Source organism: Nesoenas mayeri (assembly GCF_963082525.1).
Source record: "Nesoenas mayeri genome assembly, chromosome: 3".
Classification (NCBI taxonomy): Eukaryota; Metazoa; Chordata; class Aves; order Columbiformes; family Columbidae; genus Nesoenas; species Nesoenas mayeri.
This window is the reverse complement of record NC_137544.1, coordinates 73,993,362-74,017,459: the sequence shown is the minus strand read 5'-3', so window position 1 is coordinate 74,017,459 and position 24,098 is coordinate 73,993,362. Positions and strand designations below refer to the sequence as shown.

At 42.3% G+C, this 24,098-nt stretch overlaps 1 protein-coding gene across 1 annotated transcript; it reads left to right on the top strand.

The window, feature by feature from the left end:
* Positions 1–5,496: 5,496 nt before the first annotated feature.
* On the top strand, positions 5,497–23,931 carry UNC93A (unc-93 homolog A; the record flags this gene model as incomplete). Its single annotated transcript, XM_080342328.1, has 8 exons — positions 5,497–5,583; positions 7,974–8,155; positions 9,147–9,376; positions 12,460–12,585; positions 15,074–15,291; positions 16,444–16,579; positions 18,167–18,298; positions 23,666–23,931. The coding sequence occupies 8 exons, from the start codon at positions 5,497–5,499 to the stop codon at positions 23,929–23,931; spliced, it is 1,377 nt and encodes a 458-aa protein (XP_080198454.1).
* Between the last annotated feature and the right edge of the window lie 167 nt (positions 23,932–24,098).

Below are 24,098 nucleotides of genomic sequence, written 5' to 3'. Positions count from 1 at the left end.
TGAGTCACAGACGCTAGTTTAGGATTAGAAATGGGTTTACCCCAGCTATTCCGAAAAACCCAAAATGCAGGGCAAGGCACATGTACTGTGCTAGTGCTCAATCAACAGTTTTGATAAGGTAAAATGTGAATAGGCTGAGTCTGAACCAGATTAAAGCAGAGAATTTAAGAGAATTAATACAAGACAATTCTGGTGGAGTTGTTCACGGGCAGCTGTCAGCCTGGAGAGGCTGATCTTAGCTGTCCTCTGCAGAGAGGTTGGCTGCTACATAGAGCAGGGTTTTACCTTCAAAATGCTTGAATCTCTCCCTAGGCAGGAATTAGTATCTCTGAACACCCTCATAGACGTGTTCATGCATTGAAAGCTCCAGCCGAGAGAGATTAATATCTCAGGAGGTGAGTAACATCTATAAGTCCAACACTTAAAGGAACTGTTTCTCAAGCTCATAAAAATTTATGAGTGAGCCTGGCATCACATCGTCCTATCTTAAATTGAGTCCTGCCTTTACTATAGAGACAACATTGGTTATTTGGACAGCTGGATTCAGCAGATCAGACAAATGTCCTGCAGGGAAAGTCCCCTACCTACACTGATATAAAAGCCACAACTTTATTCAAGCCTGTGGTCTGCACCCTCTCTCCTCTGGGCTACCAGACCAGAAGACAAGGTGTCTCTCCTCCTCTTCCATAAAGTGGTGGAGCTGGAAAAGGGCCTCATGAGATATTAAGAGCAGTCTTGAAAGAGGAGGGAGAGGGACCTTACAGACAGCAAGGCTAGAAGTAATGTAACAGTCTGTGAGATGGGAACGCAACCAGCAGTTTTCAGGTGACTCTCCCTTAAGAAGCAAAAAGTCTGTTGGCACTCAGGAGACAATGTAAGGAGTGTGAAGCAGAGAGATGAAGGCAGGGTGATGGTTAGAGAGCAGCAAAGCAGTAAGGAAGGACAGCATGCATCAAAGACATAAAGGAAGATTGAGATAGACAGTTTGGTGCCTCCAGAGAAAGACAGAGGACGTCAGCAGGTAGGATTCAGACAGAAGTGGCATCTGATGTCAATGCAGCCATGCATGTAGAGGAGGCTTGGGAGAACAGATGAAAGGATAATATCAGTGGATATATTGCATGGTGGAAAAGAAGCAGTATTTGACAGGAAAGAAGGGAAATACAGGGAATTTGGAAATAAGACCTCAAATGCTAGAGGAGAGGGAGATATTTAGACCTTTAGAGTCATACAGGAGCAACTCACACTGCTGGAGTCTTCGGCAAAACAAAAACTATTTTCCTCTGACTTTGTGGGCAAAATGAGTTCACTGACTGGCCACTCCTCTTCTTCTCCCTTCCCAGGAGAAAACGGCGTTTACTGCTTGATCTGTTTGGCTTAGTATTACGGATCTCACATCTGAGTTCTGACCCTTTCTCAGCACATAACAGCCTATATTTTCTAAGGCCACCAACAACAGGTCAGTGCACCTCAGTCCTTTCAGCTCCCAACCAGCACTTACCAGCATGGTATGGGCACAGCCTCGCAAACACCAAGGGATGTGATGTGACCCTTGCAGATCTGAGCACAACCCTGAGGAAATGGGTGAGCTTAACCCATAGTGAGGTAAACTCCTAAAATCACAAACCCCCTGTCAGGGATGGCTGGACTTCGCAAGGCATGCGCGGCACGTTTACTCATTCCTGCCTCAAGTCCAAAGACAGAAGGGCACCAACAGTGGTGAAGGAGAAGGGGAAGAACAGAGTAACATGGACAGTCTTTCACAGCAAGAGAGATGCTGCGTAGGCAGCCTGGACCAAGCAGTCCTGAATTTTAATTAGCTTTTTTTTATTTTGTTCTGAAGGGGCTAATAAAAATCGAGAAGTCAGATATTGATCTGGCAGGTGGGAACACTGCAGGTATGTCAGAACAGTCTAATTTCCTGGAAGAACAGCACTTTGGAAAAAACAGTGGCTGCAGTAGAGTTAGACATGCCTTGGCATCTCCTAGGTATCAGCTGTGCTTTCCTATGCCAGCTGCAAACTGTGAAAGATTTTTCATATAGAGATCATTTAATGTTGCTTGATGCATCAGCCTTACGTTTTGCAGGTACCCCACGCTCTGGAGAAGTGATTTTTTTCCTCAGGACACTCACACTGCTACAGCCTTTTGAGTGACAGCCCCAGAAGGTAAGCATTCAGGGAGGTGGTAGCTCAGGCACAGGAGGCTCCTGACTGCCCCGCAGTAGTCTCTGGGAAGACAGCTCAAGGTTTCTGTGTCCAACAGGTTGCATTAATTAGCAGCAGGATGGGTTCTGCCAGCTGGGAGTGTGAGCCAGGTAGCTCTCTGTAGCTTACCGAGAAGGACCATGCAATCTGCTGGCTTTGCCACAGTTAAGAGCTCCAGAACAAACCAGTACACTAAGGGCTTTGTAGTGACGCCATAGATCAGGGCAACAGGCTCAGTCCTGGTGTTCCCCACTAGTACATCTGCAATACCTTCAACATGGGATAAGGGCAGCAAGTGGCTTCATTTCTCCAAGGGGGAATATGCAGACTCTGTCTCCCCTCTCTGCATCCCTGTGTTTGGAGGCATCCATGAGCAAGCACATGCCCTCTGCATGTCCTGCTCCATGTCAGCTCCTCAGAGACCAGTGCCACTTGGGGCCAGCTCTGAGAAGAGCACTTGCAACACTTGCCCATACTATGTGGCTCACCAAACCATTTGCATATAAAAGTATTCATCCTTTCTACAGAGACACTCAAGCGATACTATGTACCACCAAGGAGCTAACCAATTAAAAGCCTCCTAAGACAGAAAATCCTATGGTGAGTATTCTGGTTGTTGGGGTTTTTGTTTTGTTATTGTTGTTAAAATAACTGCCTAAACAATATATTTAACCAGCAAAGGGTCAATAAGGAAGTAATAATTATGAAAGCACAAACCTCAACAAAGATTAGCCTCTGATGCTATAATCTTTTAAGCAAAGACTTCCCTCATTTACACTGAGAAAATAAACAAAAGAAAATAAACACAATGGCCTGTGGGATGGAGTAATGAATTTAACTAGCCTCTTCTATCTCCCATTTTTGTGATCACACTCGGCAAGACATTTGAGTTTGGGTGGCTGCAGTCCCCTGTGTGAAAGCTAAGCCCTAAATATACTGCACCGCTCCTGAGGCTCATTTAATCTTAGAGTGGCAGAAAGAATGAAAGCAGTGTCACGGGTGATACACAGCAGGTCTGCCGGAGCAGCTCCTGCCTGGTACCACAGGAAGAGCTTCTCGGCTTTATCAGATCTGCTTGGTAAAGACTCTGCACATTCCTAAGGAGGGGCTCAGGACCCGGCCCTGTGATGACCCAAAGCTCTGGGCAAGGGTTGTAGAACAGGCTGAAATGTCTTTGATCAGTCAGAAGGAGAGAAAAAGAAAGAAAAAAACAACTCCACAAAAGCCCCATCATCTCCTGTTTGCTCTCCGACATTTGCTGCTAAGAGGACATGACTGAGCTAGGAGTTAAGAATTCCTGCAGAGCAGAAGTGCTGATCAAATAACCTATTCAACACTGCATTTTAAAAATAGCATCCAGTTAATGCTGATTTTTTTAAAGCTGTGTTGTTATTACTGCTCATGTCAAGAAAGAGCACCAATAAAAAGGCCTTTATTAACTAGAGCGCACTTTGCACTATCCTTGGTTATTGCCTCTGCCAGAGAAGGTGATAATTATTTCTCATTCATTTTTCTAGGGGTTTTAAACCTGTGATCTCAAACTCTTAGAATTTTGCAGACTATTTTTAAGGGGTACAGACCATAAACAAGCATGTTATCACCAGGTGTAAATTTCTTCTGAAATTTCTTCACCTGAAAATTGCAAGTGTTCAGAAAACTTAAAAAGATTAGAAAAACTACCACCAGTTTGGTTTATAAGCCTTGTAGAGGATTACAAACACTGCAAAACAAGAGTAGCATTGTGATCTAATTGAAAGTGTTTGCATGCTGAGCATAAGACTCCGTAAAATAAAAAGCCAGTATTTCACCATCTAGACTTGCAATATAGAAGTACCATTAACAATAGAGAATTAAAAGATTATGTTTTCTGCGTTATTTCATTCAAGAAGATTATAAGACAAAAGAAGAACATGAAAAGGCACATACTGGAATTTTCTCCAAAGTAGAAACTAGCTATGACCTCTTTAACACATTAAATGAATGAATACATTAAGGCTTCCTCCCCGCACCCCTGAACGTCCCTGTGGGAAGCAAAATTGTGCCATCTAGTGGGATTTAGATCAAGCTGTGCGTTCCCACTAGATACTATGGACACCCTACAAACCACCTCCACGTCAATAGGCTTAAGTTATAGCATGGATATTTTTTTATTCCACTTTTCCCTCGAGTTCAAATCGTCCTCTGCTACAGCTGCAGGGAGGGTCTGCAGACAGTCTGCTTGCTCTGCCATGCTTAGGGGAAAAGAGAAGAACTTGTGTGCTCAGAAGGGGAATATTCAAAAGCTCAGTCAGCATTTGCAGGATAGCTAATGTCTCACAACTGAACAGGTAATGCAACTTCATAAGGGCAGTCTCTGAAATGAGGGGAGTGCAAAGGCAAACACAGCCAGGTGGGCTGGCCATGGGGGAAACTTTTCCCTTCTTGAGCTGGGCAGCTCTGGCAAGGTAGATACATCCCACACAGGCTGTTTGTTGTTTGTTGTTTGTTGTTGTTTTGTTGTTGTTGTTGTTTGGGGGGTTTGTTTGTTTTTCCAGGGGCCAGTAGAAGGGAGGGGAAGTTGCTTTTTTATTTATCTGCTGACGCCATGTTTCTTCTTGGCTTCTGAGTTGATGCGAAAGATGGAGTAAAACTATTTTCAGGAGTATGACTTGATAAATTTGAAACACCAAAGCTGTGGGGTTCAGCAGGGATGAAGACTCTCCCGCTTGCCAAGCAGCCAACACCCCTGGGTTGCTACACTGCACAGTCATAGGGCTGGTGCATGCAGACAACACTGTAACACAAACAGTCTCATTTCCTAGTACTCTTTTGTAACCGTTGTTAAGCAACAGACCTAATATAGACTTTGGTACCATATTTTAACCTTTGCTCTTTATAGATTAGTCCCCTTTATACCAGACAGGCCCACAACTTTGCACATTTTTTCTTCTGTGCTAGTGCTAGTAGAGAGCTGTGTAATGTACGACCGCAACACTAAAATTGGTCCAAGTGTTGCAAGTAACTTCTAGACCTCTCTAATAAAACCTGATAGATATCCTTTGGGAGTGCTCATTTGTGCTTCAGTCACACCAGGTGAATGAGTAACAAGTCTGTAAGGAGTTTTCAGGATCAGAATAGGTAGAGCTCACTGGCCAGTCCTCAAATAATTAACAACACTTTCTTCTACAAATCCAGTGAGAAGTAACCTTTTCAAACAAAACATAAGCTATTTTTCTCCAGCTCAAAGCATCCCCTGGAATAATTGGATCAGCTTTGTGCATCGGCAAACCTTTGTCTTGTGGGAATCAACATGGAAAGGAATCTCAAGAATGTTTTGGTCATTTCTTTCGGATTTTTACTTCTCTTCACTGCTTATGGAGGACTCCAGAGTTTACAGGTAAGTGGAACATTTCCCACTGGTTGGCAGGACAGCTGGCCTGGAAGGGCATCAGGCCAGCTGGTTGTGGGAAACCCGCCAGTCTTTCCATGCTTTCTCTGAGGAAGACATGCACAATATTTTTTTGAGGTGGGTTAGAACATCAGCTTGGTGCAGGGTGATGCACCAAGATCACTCAGATCCACAGCATTTACTAAATATTTGATTCTAGTACCTCTCAAATAGTTTGAACAATTGTGTTCTTCATGTCCACAAAAGCTGTTTGAAGTAAAACTAAATTTCTATGAGAAATGTTCTCAAAATAATATATGGCAAAGCAGAAAACAAATTCCATTTCTGGAAAGGGTTTGTTTTGAAGATTTCTAAATCACTATAATTTTATTATTAGTATACAGCAACATAAAATACTAAAAATGTATGCCAAATACATTAAATAATTTAAGTATAAAATAATACAATTCCTGGCATCATAATATAATAATAAAAATATTATTTTACATCAAGGGCAGCTGTATCTTGTATTGGTAATAACATCTTAAAACACAGTAGCAGAAATGGGGCTGTAGAATTACTTGAATGCTTAGGATGCTGACAGAGCTGGCTTGTTCAGCATAGCCAAAATAAAAGACAGAGGGTTACTGTTGCTGTCTATGGACACTTCAGAGTAGAAAAACACAAGGAGGAACTTCTCAGACTAGATGACTCTGCTAGTCTAATGACAAAAAAAATGGGTGTAAGTCATCCATGAGCAACTTTAGGCATGAAATTAAAAGATTACCCTAATCAATTGGGTCAGATTTTCCCACTGATGTGGGAATCATTGTGCTTTAAAGGTAGAGCTTGATATATTACATGATCCGCTTGTTTGCAGTAACTAGGGGTTGACCTCATTTCATGAAGACGTCCCTGCTATTAATAGCCCCGTACATCCCCTCCTCTCCTCTCCTCTCCTCTCCTCTCCTCTCCTCTCCTCTCCTCTCCTCTCCTCTCCTCTCCTCTCCTCTCCTCGAGCAGTTTCTAATCACTGACACTGTTAAATTCCAAGTTTGGGGGAGTTCTGCAAAAACAGTCCCCAAAATAGATGGAGATGTTATGAGCTGCACAGGCTAACAAGGTGGGGAAGATAAACCCAAGAAGCCGCAAGTCAGCCACATCATCTGAAATGAACCATGCTCACGTTAACTGCTGGAATGTAAAGCCTCCCGTAATGCTGCAGGAAGGAGGGATGTTGATTCACTGAGTAGTCCTCTCTCTCCATTTTGTCTCAGTGGTTAAAGCAGACTTGCTGAGATACAATTAAGGAGGTTATTTAATTGTATTATAGCCTGTAGGACAAGCATTAGAAATTTACATTATTTATTTCAATATTCCCACCCCTCAAAAAAAAAACCCAAACAAACATTAAAAACCAGTAGCAATTAAGCTAATCATATGATTTTGGAGACCTGGCTTATAGTTTTTGGAAGATGTAGCTGACAAAACCAGGCATGTAGTGTTTCAGAAATAAGACCTCAGTGATCAGGAAGCCCTTTTACAAAACATCTTGCTGTCCTGATGCCGGCCTCTCACCAAGGGTGCCAGATGACTGCCACCATGGTCCTGCATGGCCCGACCACGCAGCCACCACAGGGCTTGGAAGTGTTCAGTGCAGCCACCAGCAGCCTCACTCTCCTCCAGCACCCTCCAGTGCTACCTTCCCAGCATCCATTCCCTCTTCCAAAATTGTACTGGATCATGTCAGCTTTTCATGAAAATAAATAGCAAAATGTTGATAAGCAGCGTCTTGATCTTCTCATTGAAACTTTCATGGTATCAAGACAAGAGGAGAACCAGTTTGAGCATAAAAATATAAAACTTATTCAGATCAGTAAAATGTTATTTCTCCCTTTTGAAAATGTGGGTGAATTGATTACTTCCAACTAGAAAGGGCTGCTGTGAGCCTATTAGGGTATTTGGACCTTGGTCTCTGAAGAATTTAGTAATTATCAGACCTGTAGTTTAAAGCAAAGAATCTTCCACTCTTGTTAAGTCAGTCTTTGCAATGTAGATCTGAGAATATTCCTGCCTGAGACAAAAAGGGAAGGCCAAGAAAAGAGGTTATCCTTCATTCAGGTAGCTTTCAAAGACAAATGACTTACACTGAATAATTTAAAGTCTGACCAAATCTTTGAATCTAAGCAATTGTCACCTGGTTCTGTATCCCATTTTCATAAATGGGCTATCATTGTGAGAAAAAACATAAATCCATAATCAGTTTGCTTTGAGGAATGGAGACAGCAATAGTCAGCCCCAGCTTCCATTTCTGTTTCTGCCTGAAGCCACTCTCTGTACACCATAGTAACACATGCCTGTGACAAAAATAATCTCAGCCACTGTTTTTGTCCATGCAGAGCAGTCTCCACTCAGCAGGCGGCCTGGGTGTTGCTTCCCTAAGTGTTATCTATGCTGCGCTCATCTTATCGTCCATGCTCCTCCCTCCATTCCTCATCAAGAAGCTGGGCTGCAAGTGGACCATCGCAGGCTCTATGTGCTGCTACATCACATTCTCATTAGGAAACTTCTACGCTAGCTGGTACAATTTAATTACTCCAACCCTGTCTATTGTGTTTGAAAATAATCAGTAAGGGGAAAATTCTTTCTTCTTCTTTTTTTTTTTTTTTTCCCTTCCCTTCCCTTCCCTTCCCTTCCCTTCCCTTCCCTTCCCTTCCCTTCCCTTCCCTTCCCTTCCCTTCCCTTCCCTTCCCTTCCCTTCCCTTCCCTTCTCTTCCCTTCCCTCCCCTCCACTTCCCTCCCCTTCACTCCCCTCCCCTCCCCTCCCTTCCCTCCCCTTCCCTTTCCTTCCCTTCCCTTCCCTATTTCTCCTCTGCCTCTGTGTTGTGGATTTGAAAGCTGGATGCAAAAGGTGTTACCTACAGGAAAACAGGGATAAATAAATCCAGCAGACGGTGAACCAGAAAGGTCAACATATGCAAAAAGCCAGAATGAATGCATCCATCAGCCCATCTGAAAGCTGCTTCTCTAACTCATGTGTGTAGCAGATATTTTTTTTCAGGAAAAAAAAAAATAAATCAGAAGTTCCACTGAAAATCCTAATGACTTTCAGGAATATTTCTGAAAAGACTGGTACAGGAATGCTGTCTTCCAGTCAGTGGCTCCAGGAGCAGAGGATGACAGAAGGCCAGCTCCTGCCTTGCCCTTTCAGAGGTGGATGAACAATTTCCCTCTGCTCTCCAGTGACAGGGAACACAACTCTGCAGATAAAAGTTGTTGTGATCCCTCTTCTAAAGTGCAGGTGCAACTTAATTCTTAGTTACAAGAGGACAAGACACATAAGCACAGACCCAGCCAGCCTAGCCCAGACCTAGCCCGTGGACACAGCTGGGAGTGCTCACACATCCTAAGTTCAAAACACTGGCTCTTCCATAGCTCCACATAGTAGATATATGGAATCACACAGAGGATAAATATATTTCTTTGTTGTCTATTTTTGCCTCTGGATCTTTGGGCGAATGATTATTATGGTAATGGTTTATATCTATGCTAAATAAAGTATTCTTTGGCAGGTACACACTAATCCCTACTTCTGTGATCCTGGGCTTAGGAGGAGCACCGCTCTGGTCTGCCAAATGTACTTACCTCACCATTGCTGGCAATTCATATGCTGAGAAAGCAGGAAAAAATGCAAAACACATTATCAACCAATACTTTGGGGTCTTCTTTCTGATATTTCAGTCCTCCGGCATCTGGGGAAATCTGATCTCGTCCTTGATATTTAGCCAAGATTCCAACAAAGGTAAAATATATTTAACAATCTTGTTGTTTCTCTTGAAAAACATCAGCTAATTCTAGATAGTTAAAAGGTAGTTTTCTGTAGCTGAGCTAGTGACTCTCCATTGCCTTTATAGTCAGCAGAAACAGGCACTTCGGATATGATTTAGCTCATCTGAAGGTAGATGTCTGAAATAGATGGGCTAAATTTCTCTCTGGAAGTGTCTATTTCCTATCTACTCTTCCTCAGCTACAAAGGGAGTTCAGACAACAAGCTCAAAAACAGATGTCTACCAAATAAATTTTGAATTCCACCCCTATGTTGTAGAGCACAGATAGGCTGCTGGCAGTTACAATCTTTCACATTTGCCTTCTATTTAAAGTGGTTAAAACAAAAGGCAAAACACTGAAAGCAGCCTTTTTGCACAGCCTGTAGTATTGGATTAATCTGCTGTTAAGCATTCGAGGTTAGTCAAGCTGATGCTGGTGCTTGCTGAAAATTAATGCTTTACAGAATTGTCAAGAAGAAATAGAAGTAGCTGTTGGCAGGAGCCTGTATGCCAGGGCTCCTCCACTGTATTTCAGACCCAGACAAGGGATGTGGATGCAGCTTGAAGAAATCACTCAACAGTCCTGCCCTCATTTCCCATGCTTGTAATTTGCGTAAGCTTTAAAGGGGCAGTTGTGAAGATAAATTAATACTTGGATGCCACCTTAGAGATTGAAAGTGCTGCAGTCTATTAGCATTGCAGTCTCCTGTGCATTCCCTCTCCTGTCGAAGTCAGAACAGGATGGGCATGGAAAGAACTTTCCAGATACATGGCTACTATGAACAGCAAGAAGTTACTTATCTTCCCTGGCTCAGTTGAACAGTATGTCCTCTGGAGAGTATTCAACAGGTATTCAGTTAAACCTACATGTCAGTGAGCTGGCATCAAGTTTTAATCTTTGAATCCTTGGTGTTATGGCATGGTATTTGTCACATGGTGTGACACTTATGGAGAATCATGTGTCCTTTAAACTCAAGTAACTATAGGTGAAATACCATCGAAGCAGAAAGCTAAAGGACTGTATCAAGTGCAGCTGATCCCTGCTGACCTGATCACTGAGCCACACAATGTCTCGGGAGAGAATGGCTGTTCTGGTTCCATTTGCAGGGCAGAGGTTATGGTCCAGCTCTGGGGTCTGCACAGACTGCAACCATTTTACTCTCCTCTGCCTCACAGCACACATCATGTTAAATGATGTTAATAAGAGGATTAAAATACTATTTTTCTTCCTTGTAAATCCTCTCCCAGTTTTACATCTAAGGATGTTTCTCTAAATTCTAATGAAACTCTAAGTTTTACTGATTTTTGATCAGTTACACTGGATTTCAGGAAAAGGCTGTGCTCGTGGTAAGTGTGCTAAGAACAGCTCTCAAAGCCAAAGGCCTTGCATATCTTTACAACAGTGATGAGCAGTCATACTGTAAGTTTCCCAACTGTGCCTTCTCAGTGAGACTCAGCTTTAATCTAGAGGGTGCCTCTTGCAGGGGCATAAGGGTCTCCAGGCACTCACTTCTTTTCCTCTCCTCTGAGAGTGCAGCAAAGATATCCACCCATATTGTCCATATATTTAAAATGTATAATTTCACTGAGCAGTCAGAAAGATACAGTATGTACCCACAGAATCAAAATGCCTAAAATTTAGACATGTACGTACACTTGACATGTTGCTTGCATCACTGTATCCAGACACAGCAAAGCAGGCTGCACCATGAGGTAATGCTGCCACAGAAGACAGTAATCAATGTAAATTCTGAGACTCATCCTTTCTCACTCATCAATATTACAGCCTTACTTCTAGAGCAAACCCTGCCTCGCAGCTTCCATATCACTAATTGCATGTGCATCTCCATCTTCAGATGATGTGTGAACACATGAAAAAACTTATTTTACACACTTCCACACTTGACTAGTGTGACTCACCTTTTGCATATGGTATTTTTGCTGAGGGTCTGTTTGTTCAAAACTCTGTGGCAGTAGCCACTGGCTATAATAACATAATGGTTTTCTTTATGTTATGAAGTTTTATCTGATGTTGAACATAAAGTTGTTTATGAAGCTAGTTAAACAGCTGATTGACATTGGAGCAGCTTTGATTAGAAGCAGTGGGGAAAAAACACACCAAAAATAATTACACAATAACTCTAACTGAAAAATTACAGTTCAAGTCCTGTTCAAGGAATCAGCCAAGGTATGCTGTATTGCCCTTTATTATGCCAGGTCCAGTGACAAATTCTGCAGTGAGAGCACTGAAATAATTGTACGTTTTTTTGATCATCCTTCCCACTACACAGCTTATTCAGGCTCACAGTTTGGGTTAGTATTTTTCCTTTACAGAAAAGGAACTGGAGGGAGTGGGCACAGTGTCGTGGTGACATGTAGGGTGCGTGAGTACATGCATGTTTGTGGCTTTGACACATGCCCAGCACAACACTGATGGGACTGAACAAAGCACGTGTCTTATTCCAAACCCTGCCAAACTGTTCTAGTTTCAAGTATGTTCTCAAAGTGCTATAAAGCCAGTAATAAAGTGAAAAAGCCAGGAAAAGCTGATTTCTTGGAAGGCTGCATTAGTGGGTAATCGTAATTTAAACTTATAAAACAAAAAGATGTCTTAAGATGGTTTCTGTTCCTGTAACATATACAGAAATTACCCAGAGAGGGATAATGTGCTCTGGCTGTAAGAACTGTGGTCCATTAGTTCAGTAGTGGTAAACCGAGCGACCTGTTTTATGGGGTATTATGATTAAATGGTACAGATACACACTGGAACTTTAAATACTGCAAATTGAGCTTGGATTCAGATTGCAGCCTCTGGCTTTAGTCCATGTTTCCATGAAACCATCAATTCAGTGTGTTGTCTTGAGCAACTGTTTCTGTTAAATCTGATTTTTGTGTGTTAGACTGGGATTCTGAAGCTAAAGATCTCTAATCAGGAAGGATTTGAAACCAAGACCAATCACCACGTGCTGGATTCCTTTCTCCTTATATCCTTACATATAGTCTGCACTCATCTGATTTTTCCCCTGTCCTACCTTTCTTTTGGTTCTTACTGAATTAGTGGAAATCTCAGAAAAAAACCTGGCATGCTGCGGAGCGTATGACTGCATGACCGAGATCACTAACACCACTGGGTCAGCAGAACCCTCCAACTCCTTAATCTACACTCTGCTAGGGATCTACACAGGTAAGTAATCCACACAATCTTTAATGCATATCACTGATGGAGAACCTACTACTTGTGAAACCTAGCATGGCTTTGCAGATTAAGTTTCCTACTTCCTCCTTCAATCCAATTTGCTAAAAGGAAATAAGATATGTGAGAGCTGTAAACAATTCCTTCCTAAATAGTTTCAAATGCTTTGTCCCAGTGTCACATCATTTTTATCTAAAGGAGCCACACATTCTTTACACTTTTCACCTGGAATAAAGCTGAAGCCCTGTATGGTGACCCCACTGTTTCACCCAAAGTCAATGTCGCTTTACAGAAAAGAATCTAAATTATGCCCACATTGCAATTAGAGGATTGCAGCAGCTTATCCAGTTATGCATGAAATAGTTTTAAATTCACTGTCTTCAGGATCAGCAATAGTGAACTAGTTACTGATAGCACTGGGCAGTTGTATATGTATGTGCAGAGGTTCAAGATGCTAAGAGCTGCCCAGCTAGTGGTACTTGAACTCACCAATTTCTAGTTATCTGGGGATGCCTATCGGAACTGGCTGATGTCCTGCCACGTGTAAAACAGCATTAGCACAAGAACTGCACTGTAATTAGAGGTGGACCTGAACAGTGGCTCTCAGAACATGCAGTCATTTGGTGGCAGGTTTTTGAATCCCTGCTGAGGTATTGCAACTTCAGTCAATTCTCAGCTGTGATGCCTGAATTATGTGTCTTAGTGTCAAAGGTGAAGAAAACATGAAGCACTAGGCAAATTGTTGTGTCTCCCATTTAGTAAATACAGCTGCTATAGACCTTCCTTGCACAAGGATGGAAAGGAATCAAGCAGAGGGAAGGTTGATGACATCAGAAATCAGAAAGACAAATACAGATATGCAAAGATTTATTCAGCATGGAAAGTTCAAAACATATCCAGCTCAAAACAAGTTATTCTCTGGATAAAGGGGAAGTATCTAGCAAGGCAATACGCCACCTTAGCTCTGCTAAAATATCTTTGCAGTCTCTGCACATAGATGTACTCTCTATGCTGAGACAGATGCACAGAATTTGTCATACGCTCAAGCAGAGAGTATATGATCTGGTCAGAGCCAGCCCTCATTAGATAAGTGCATCATGGCTAAACCCCCCTCCTTTTTCAACCTCCATTCCTAATTGGTGAGAAAATGCAAAGAATATCATCCTAATTCCCTTCCACATTGTGCTGGAGCTTATGCCTTTCTGCTAAAGGCATGTTTGGCTCACAAATTAAATTTAAATTTGATGACTAACATATACAGTACTCCCTTAGGCTTTGTTCATGCAAAATGAATGCAACTCTGCTGTCTACTGACCGTGCGTCAGTAGGGTTTCATTTTTCTTTTAAGCTCTTAATAAAAGATATGTCTTTTCCTACCTCGAGGGAAACCAAATAGCTAAATATTTCATTCACAGACATTTTTAAAATGTCTCCTCTGTTTGGTTGCTGAACATATATTTTGCTCAGCTTGGGTGGGGATAATAATGGATAAATCTGCTAATATATTTGGACATTTTAAGGTTCACAGAAAAGAGCATGCCCATACATAGTAATGTAGGAGCACATTAAATAGGCAATGTGGATGAGAAAAGGTGCCTGGTTTCCCTCTTCCTCTGAACTCCATTTGTTTCCACGGATGGATTTCTAGTCAGCATAAGTAAGAGAGGAAACATAATCATGCCTTGCATCTGTAACAAAGCAATCAGTTGTAAATCTGTGGCTGCTTCGTGTATATTATGAGTCACAGTTATCTTCTTGATTACATGAAAAAAACCAAGCAATAAAACTAAAGCAATGTATGCATGACCATTTTCTGTTAACTACCCCATGCATTCTTTCATATGCTGCTTCTGCTAGGAAATTAGAGGTTCAAAGCTGTAAATTCCCTCTTTTTCAAGTCACCCAGAGCTGCTCACTATCAACTTTAAAATGGCACATATTGTGTACTCGAAGTATGGCTCCAAAAAAGCAACATATACTGAGATCCAAGGCAGCAGTTCTACTTTTAGCCCTTTATTTTTCTTTGCATGTATTTGAAGGAAGATCACCTCTAGCCATGAAAACCTTGGCACTGCAAGTGAATAATCCCCTCTTGTGTTGATTTAAAGTCTTTTGATAGCTCCCGAGGGAGCTGTTTCTGGCCAGCTCCCCATCCCCGCGGCCCCTGGCCTGCCCTGGCAGGGTGAGGATCACCCCCTGTGGCCCAGCAGCCGGCCTGGCGGCTGTCACCACAGCCCCGTCACAGCCAAGCTGAAGGGATTTGTGAGGCACACAGCTGTATGCAGAAGATGTGAATGCTGATCAGGCTGCCTTGTTTTCACAGAAATGGCCTTTGCACTGCAGCAGAATCAGAGGCATCTGCCAAAACATCCCACAGAGAGCTAAGCACTAAGTCAGAACAATAACAGCAGCAAGTGACTTCCCATCATTCTTCCAGCATTCTTCATTTTTTCATGAACTTTTTGTTTTGTTTTTGCAGCTAGTGGTGTGCTAGCTGTGTTGCTGATTGTTATATTTCTGGACCAGATCAAATCTGAGCAAGCAGAGACTGAGAAAGAAATACTAGAGACTCCATCCTTTTGGTCTACGTTCCTAGCAACTTTCCAGCATCTTAAAGATAAAAGACAGTGTCTTCTAATTCCTCTGACAATGTACAGTGGGTTTGAACAGGGATTTCTTTCTGGTGACTACACAAAGGTGTGGATGACAAAGAAAATCTATTTCTGTCTGATTTTTTTTGTGTGTGTCTTTGTGTCTTACTATTGCATCTGATCTATATTTACTTGTTAAATTAAGATGGTTTTGGTGGCAATTTGTGGTTTGCTAAATTACTGCTTACTTCTACTTAAATGAACTCTGAGTGACATCTTCAAACAGGAGAGGCCAGCAGTATATATGTCCCTTGGAACAGCCTTAAAGACAATGTGGTATGGAGCTTAACTCACCAGTGGAGACCACAGCAGAGAGCTACAGGTTCAAGCTCTTCAGCTTGTTGTAAATAACAAACTGGGAGAAAAGCCAGAAGTCTGCAAAGCTTTTATATCTTCCTTCCTTCTGGTTTCCCTAGAGTCTGTATAAGTGCAAGTCAGCACACTTACTGCATATTTTATTTTGAGAACCTTTATGGTAAGAAGGCAAACCCTCTATGTGGCTGGCTGCAGTCCACCACCAGTCACTAGTACAACAGGTCCAAACTCTGAGGGACTGAAACGATCAAAACCACCTTTGCTCCTCCAGTTCCTCTACAAAATGACACCCACAGCAGGTGTGTTCTCCAGGCATTTGTTGAGAAAACCTCCAAAGAAAGGGGGCAAACTTCCCGAGTTGCTTATTTGACACTTAAGCTTTCAAACCTTGCACATAAGCAGATGGAGGAGGGGCACTTGCTGCTGTGTTTGAATGGATTGAAAGGGGCACTTATTCCATGGCCATCTCTGTGAGCTGTACATTCTTATAGGTGAGGTCCTCTTCACTTCTTGGGAGCTGCTCTGTAATGGCCATAGTGGTGACTATCAATTTTCGTCTCTTGGGCTATGAACGAAATAGCAGAAAATTCCTAATGCTACTTTCAGGAGTTTTGTTTGCATAGTGAGCAGTGTTCTGGTTTCTTCTCCTGCTTGTTACTGCCCTGTTTGCATGGCATCAGTCTGATTGGGAACTGGGTTAGGAATATCGTGGCTGAAGGCCAACTATATCAGTACGCCAGGGACTTGTCAGCAAACTCTGCAGCCGTTGTCCTTTGATCTCATCTGTGCTGGCTATTTACCAAACACTCAGGCTAAGACCCTTGAACCTTAGCTGGATATTTTCATAGAAGAAAACATGTCACCACTGTCTTTTCTCTTCCAGACGTATGTGACCTGTGCCCTGGGGATACATTATGTTGGTTATGCGATGATCTGTTTTTCAGCCGTAAATTCCCTCTGCTCTCTGCTCTTTGGAAAGATATCTCAGTTCACCGGTAGAAAACTTCTATTTGCATTCGGTATGTAAAGGTCACTTGAAGGACTGATCACCTCGTGTAACATATCAAATCCAGTGCTCCCTGCTTTGCATGCAAAATAAAGGGAGAGCTCACTGCCAGCTATCAATTAAAACCAAAGTCAATCTGGAGGCAAACCTCATTCATGAGAAGAGAGGCAGCACAGTTAACCACTTTCTTGAGATAATTGCCATACATCACTTTGCTGGTGGTATAGTTTCACCCTGCTTTTGAGGGTGCTGTCTACTCAGAAAGTGCCCTAGAGCTTTGATGCTTCCCAGCTCTAATGCAACCAGTGATAAATGATCTTACAACACAGAGGTTGAGGCCTACAGTAGACCTGAGATGGATTTCTCCATTGGGATGAAGCCTCCTCACCTTAATGGAGTGAAAGCAACAGCAAACCTCATGAGATATGCTGTTGATTTGAGTCTCAGGGGATGGTGAACTTGGAATTTAGGCAACCAATCTAGGAATTTCAGGATAATTTTTAAAAGTTGGCTTGATGTCCTTTTCAATACTTGCTCTATAGGGAGAAAAATGAAAGAAAGTCATATGCCAGTGTGTCTGGCTAGGATAACTTGAGGACCTCTGTATGTGTCAGTAATTTTCAGGTTGGCATGAGAAGAGTTTTGTTTATTTAAGAACATCTTCCTCTCCAGGGAACACTGTTCCAATGAGTTGCAGAGTAATGGAGGCAGAAAAATACCAAGAAATATTTCATTTGTGTGCCTGTATCCACTAAGGTATTCATACTAAAGTGTACTGATAGCTTACTTCCACTACACAGCAACTTGTATTATTAGAAATGTCACTGACTGAGTCAATGTGCATCTAGACATTCTAGGCAATTCCTCCACAGGAAACTTTAAACCTTGGCAAGGAAAAAGAAATTTAGAGTTCTTTATGCTATAGTCACGAGTTCAGAGATTCTTCTGTACATATCTGTCTTACATGTATGTCTCACCCTGTGAAACTTATTTTGGATTTTAAAAAATCCCAGATAATAAACCCCTATGGTGTTAGTTATGCAAGACCTCTGAACCCCTCTGTTCTGTTTAGTGATCTTGGTACTCAGCCTGTAAAGGTGTTCCTGTGTGAGGAGGAATCAGTGACTCATTTACATTCTGCTTTCAAAAAGAAAGACAGAAAGTCACCAGACCCTCTAGATATCCGTAACTGTCTCCTCTGGCCCTGAAAGGAAACCTGCATTTAAGGACTAGGTAAGGAGAGCAGAAGGGTGGCTCCCTCTCCCTTCCCACACACCCCACACGATGACTGCAAGTCTTTCAGCAGTTCCTTCTCCTACTCAGTGGCAGTTCTTGTCCTTTGGGCCAACAGCCATATCAGGGCCCAGAATCTCTCAGCTCTAGTCACTGCCCAGAACTATTATCTGAAGCCTGCAAAAGGACTGCATTGTCTTGTATTTCATGTGATAACGACTCAGTCAGTGCAAATCTCCATGAACCAGAAAGATTTTCAGATTGCCTTGTGCTCTAGTTGGGGAAGGAATTTGAAAGCGTTATCTACCACTATCTGTCCTGTTTGTAATAGCGTTTATATTTCTTTTTTTTCTTTCTGAATCAACAGCTACAGTTACAAACACTGCCTGTATAATAGCACTACTGCTGTGGAAACCTCATCCTAAGCACTTTGCCGTGTTTTTCGTATTCCCTGCTCTTTGGGGCCTATCCGATGCCATTTGGCAGACACAAGCTAATGGTAAGTCCTGGTGACAATGAAATGAATCCTCTTGAGATATAAAAAAGTGCCTGTTTGTGTTTATAAAACAACACGTGCAGGAAAGTGATAATGGGTTTAAGACAGCATCTAAAGGAAATATGTTAGCTCATTGGAAAGTACAAAAACTAAGAACAAGCTGGGAATAAGAAAGTAAAATATTCATTAAACTTTTTTTTCCAAGATGAAGAGAGAACAACACTGCAGATGATAATGGATATTCAGAATAAATATTCTGGAGGAGTATGAGTATTTCAAAGAAAATCGGAAAACTCAGAAGAATGATACATTTAGGCTGTCTTTTGCAACAGCGGAGAGCATTCTCGATAAAAAATCAACTCAAAGCTCAGCAAAAAAACAAAAAAAAAAAAAAGCAGAAAATTGGCTGTTAGGAGTTATTAGAAAAAAACTGAATGAGAGAACCACAGAGAGCAACATCATGGAATCGAGAAGTAAATCCATGCAGTTCTGATTTGCTCCATTTCAAAAGCTTAATCAAAAGTGATAAGGCATAAGAAGGCAATAAAAAAGAACAGTCATGGGAGACTTCCACTTGAAGGAAGACTAACAGACTTTAGCCTGGACAAGTTATAAGTAAGGAAAGCAGTCAGTAAGATTAATAGTATGGAACAGGTGATCAGAAATTCACTTTTCACACAATGCATAATCGAAGGATGGAATTAATTGTCAAAAATGTTAATGTTTTTAAGGTGGAATTAACATCACTTCAGGGGAAAATGTTCTTGGGAGTTATCAAAGTCTGGTGGTCCGGAGGAAATCTCCAACTAAGAAAGTCCCCATGTCTTTGACTGACAGTCAGGAGGGATGCGGGGGGGAGACCTCACTGTATACTTGCCTCATTTCTCACACTCATCCTAGGAGTCTGTTTCTGGAAGTATACCTACCATTGGACTTCTTATCTGATGTACTATGGTTGTTTACATCATCTTTTATGTTCTACTCCTTTTGATACAGTGCAATTACTATGTACTGACAGTTCAGATAATGAGCTGATACAAACTGACTTCCGTAAGAGATTATTTAAATTTATCCCTCAATCACAACTAGAGGAAGTTCTCTTATAGAGGCTAAAAACAGACTCTAAAGTGCTGGAGAGGGCAAAAAAAGAGCTATAGTCTGTGATGACTTGAAGTAAAGTATGCTAATCACTGTCAGTCACACTCTTAAAATCAATGCCATAGCCCATATCAGTAAGACAGTTACATGTTCTCCCATCTGCTTCCATATTTTTCCTCTTATTTCATGAATATTGTTTTTTTCTATCTCAAATTCATATTTGCCTGATGCCATAGGACTATGCACGTGACAGAACTAGCTCATCTGGGCCCACATGAGACACTCGCAGCAATCTCCTTTCCAGCACACGTAGAGTCCCCCCCTCTGCACACAAAGAAATGACCAGCCAGACTTCTCTGGCCCTCCAGCAGCTCCAGCTCATATCCCTTAGAGAAGAGCTAGCACATACATCAAGTGACACCCTCTCATCTTCTCTCTTCCCTTTGGTACAATTTTAAATTAGCCCTCTCATTATTCAAGTCCATGGAAGGACAACCTCGGTGAGGATTTGCCCTCTTTGAAGTAAAGCTGTTCATTCCTCCTGCTTCTTCAGACATGGTCTTCCTGACTTTTCCTCAGGCTCCTTCCCAACACTCTTGAAAGCCATATCTCAGTTTCTCGTTGCGATAAAGGACCTGCCCTTTACCCTGCTTCTCTCTTTTTTAGAAAGCCTTGCCCTTAGACACTTGGCTTTTTTCAGTATCACAGAAGGGCTGAGGTTGGAAGTGACCTCTTGAAGTCACGTTGTCCAACCCTCTTGCTCAAGTAGGGCCACATGAAGCCAGTTACCCAGTACCATGTCCAGTCACCTTTTGAAGATCTCCAGGGATGGAGACTCCACACCCTTCCTGGTCAACCTGTAACAGGGCTCAAATACCCTCACAGTGAAAAAAGCCCTTCTTGATGTTCAGAGAGAACCTCCTGTGTTCCAGTTTGTGCCACTTGCCCTTTGTGCTGTCATTGGACACCACCAAAAAGACCCTGGCTCCATCCTCTTTGGGAATTTATACACATTTGAGATATCTTTTGAGAAAGACTTCTCCTGAGTATTATCCCTACATGCCTGAAAAAGAGGCACCTGGTGCCTTTGTTAGGAAAAGGGACAAGTACAGAGGACCTAAGTGTCAGAGAAGGAGCCTGGGAAGTGGCTGCAGTTCCCAATCCCTGGATGAGGCATAGATGGCGGACAAAGTTTTGTCCTTACTTCATGGTGACTGAGCTCTGCAGTGCTGTGACAAGACTGACCTCTGCTACAGCACTGTAACAGGTCATCTGCATTCCCAGATTCCTGCAGGATACTTGTGAAAATCTCACGTTTGTGTTAGCTGGGGTAAAAACCCCACAAATGTTCCTTATGCTTGCACAGTATCTTTTTTTGTCTGTACTTTTTTCAGCTGTTCCATAGCTCCCAGTTATAAAAATATACAGTTTGCCGCGTTGTCACACTGAAACATCAAAGAATAACACTAAACCTTAACAGAGTGGTGCAGTGACATTACTCCATAATGCTGCATCCCAGAACAGGATCTTCAGTGTGACATGCCCATTTAGAACTAAATATCTTCTCTCCTTCATCAGTTTTATACAGTTATACATCACACGAGAAATTGCCAGCTCCAAAGTCTGTGAGGTGAGATGAGACCTCTGAAACAGCATTGGGGACCGAGGTCTGTGGCCCTTCCTTTGGGAAGCTCCCATGACTGATGCTTGGACCTCAGGAGATTAACCACTGAATAAATACAATGGCATTGTGCCACACACTTAAGGCATTCTGTGGTGATGGAAGATGGCTTTCCTTGGCCTGCTGTGGATAGTTAATGCTGGAGTTCCCCCTAGAGGGCATATAGGCTCACAGTAAATTAGTCACTTCATCCTACGAAGTTTCCTAACATGTTTGTGTACGTGTGTGGACACTCCCATTTATCTCCAGTGAAAGCTGCTTTGTTTCAATGCACGCAGTGCTCTCTCTCTTATCTAACAGATGCTATTACTAACCCCCAGCCATAACTGCACTTTAGTCATACCAATTGTATAGCACAGAGCTATAGGATAGACTACAGTAAAATAACTCCAGTAAAAAAATGCACTCCAGGCTGACGTGAGCTTTTAGAAAGGATAAGAATCAGTCTGGAAAGTTTATAGACCTGGACTTAAATTATTTCCAGCAGTGCCGTTATATACCCTTTCCTACCCAGGGGAATGAGTGGGAAACGAGGGAGTGGTAATTAGGGGTAATTAGGGTGGATAATTTCCATTAAGTGAGCTGCAAAAATTCAGATGTAGCTGCCCCTCCACACAGACAGCCTGGCAGGTCCTGCTAAAACTTCAGCCAGGCAACTTGCACCCCATTGCTCTCGACAGTGTTTGTGATGAGGAGAAATGTTAAGCTTTGAGACAAAGCCATGATTGTGTTCCTATGTAACTGCTAGCTAATACCACACATTCATCCTGGAAATGAGAATTTTCCTGCCAAGCCAGCCGTTCCTGTAGCTGAACCTTGAACTATATCCCCACTGGATTCTCCCATTGCTTTGACCAAAAAAGAAGGCTTCAAAATATCAAGGGAAAACAGGTGCCTCCTAAAAGCCAGAATATTTACGCATTAAAAACCTCCCTATATTAAACTGTCTTCACTAATCCCTTTTCAGAAGATAGCATAGGGCATATCAGTAAAATGATATTAACAACTTGTACTTGTTCATTTATTAGACTAAACTATGAAGGATTATCAAATAATTCACACTATATTACACTCAGGAAGTTTAATGAACTAAGTACATCTTGTGATGCACTTGTCCAGGTTTTCCATTACACCTAAATTGAATCATTCAGTAAATGTCCTCTTATAGTCATCAGGAAGCAGTGAATTTTTACACATAGTTGATGTCTCCCCCTTCTTGACAAAACTGAAAAGAGTTAATTGATCCTGCCCAAACTTCTCAAGAACTTCGTAGTCCTCTGTGCCTTTTGGCTGAATACGTATAATTCACACAGATGTGTTTTGAGAGAAGTGGATGAGAAGAGTCAAGGTTCATGATATTCCTCCCCTGCCCTCCCTGCACACCAGAGCTGAGTCACTGGAAATTCCCGCTGTTTCACCACCACTGATGCTAGCTCAGCACCCAGAGGAGAGCAAGCTCTCTCCCCTTGCCTGTGTGCCCAGCTGGTCAGACCTAGGGGCTGGGAATCCCACCCTGACTCCCAGTTATGGGTGTGCAGCTGACTGGACTCAGTGGGAGCTTCCCAGTGAACACGACTGCATTAGGATAATCAGTCTAATTATGTCTCTATGTCAAGCAAGTTTTCCAGTTGTGGCCCAGAGGTTCTATATGCATCAAGGGTATTATTTTTGCCAACCCATCCAGGAGCTGAAAATTTGAAAACCTGGTTATCTCAGAGAGGCGAATCTCCTTTGCATATTAAATCTGAGCACAGCTGTAGTGCTCTCCTCAACTTTCTAACTGAAGTGTTTTGGGTCAGCTTGTTTCTCCAAGCAAATATGAATAGCACACGTTGCTACCATAGACAACACTGTGCAAGCCTCACCTGGGGGCTCCCTGAGGCCCAAATTCTTGTGAAAACAAGGGACGTGCATTTTACATGAAAAGTCCCTCCATGTTCTTAGGTGTGTGAAAGAAATGGTTTCAGGAACAGGTAGACAGCAAGTGCATGCAGGGTCCATGCAGGTTCCCCATGAAAGTGGTGAAGGATGGCAGCAAGGAGATCCCTGTGGTTCTTTGATCCTTTCTACCCCACACTGAAAGGGCAACTTGGTCCTGAAGGACCATGTCCCTAGACAAAAACGCCTGTTCTTTGAAAGCCTGTAAGGACTTGGTATAACCTTACCAATAGCAATGTACATGGAGACTCTACAGTGTAAAGGGCTATTCCTGGCCATCTCATCTTCTTTCTTACTTATCAGTACAAGAACCTTCTCTTTTGTGGCTGATAATCTGAAAAACAAACTTCCTTCCATCTCACTTCAATAGAACCCTTCCTTCCTTCCTTCCTTCCTTCCTTCCTCCTTTCCTTCTTTCCTTCTTTCCTTCCCTTTTTCTCTGATATTCTCTATTTTGTCATTTTGGCTCTGTTATTTCACTTATAACAATTCACAGGAATGCAAAAATATTTTAGAACAAAGCTTGTATTTTCCTTCCTCTGACATTTATGAAGCAGAGTCTTTCTTCCTCATTGTGGTCTATTTATTCCCTTTGCAGAAAATACATGGTTTCAGACCTAATCTTCAGAAGCCATGTCTCTCCTTTCTTCTAGGACTCTATGGCATTTTATTTGAGAAACACAAGGAGGCTGCCTTTGCCAATTACCGTCTCTGGGAATCACTTGGATTTGTCATTGCCTTTGGTTATAGCACCAAATTGCAAGTCTATATCAAACTGTACATTTTGTTGTCTGTGCTCATGTTGTCTATGGTGACATATGGAGCGGTTGAATATCTTGAAGCTAAGAGCTCCCCTGGAGCCCCTACTGCTACAAAGAAGGAAAATGTAGGAGCCCTCACCCAGGAAACATCCATGTAATCCAACAGGGTCAGAGCGGTGGAGCCAAAGCAAACTGGCCAGCTCTCACAGGTATGTCTTCAAGGGTCTTTCAACATGTACTGTCTCCAGAAAGGGGCATAGAAATAGATTTCAAGGTCAGTACAATGTAAATGTCTTAGGAGTGAAAATGTCTTTTGACATCTCAG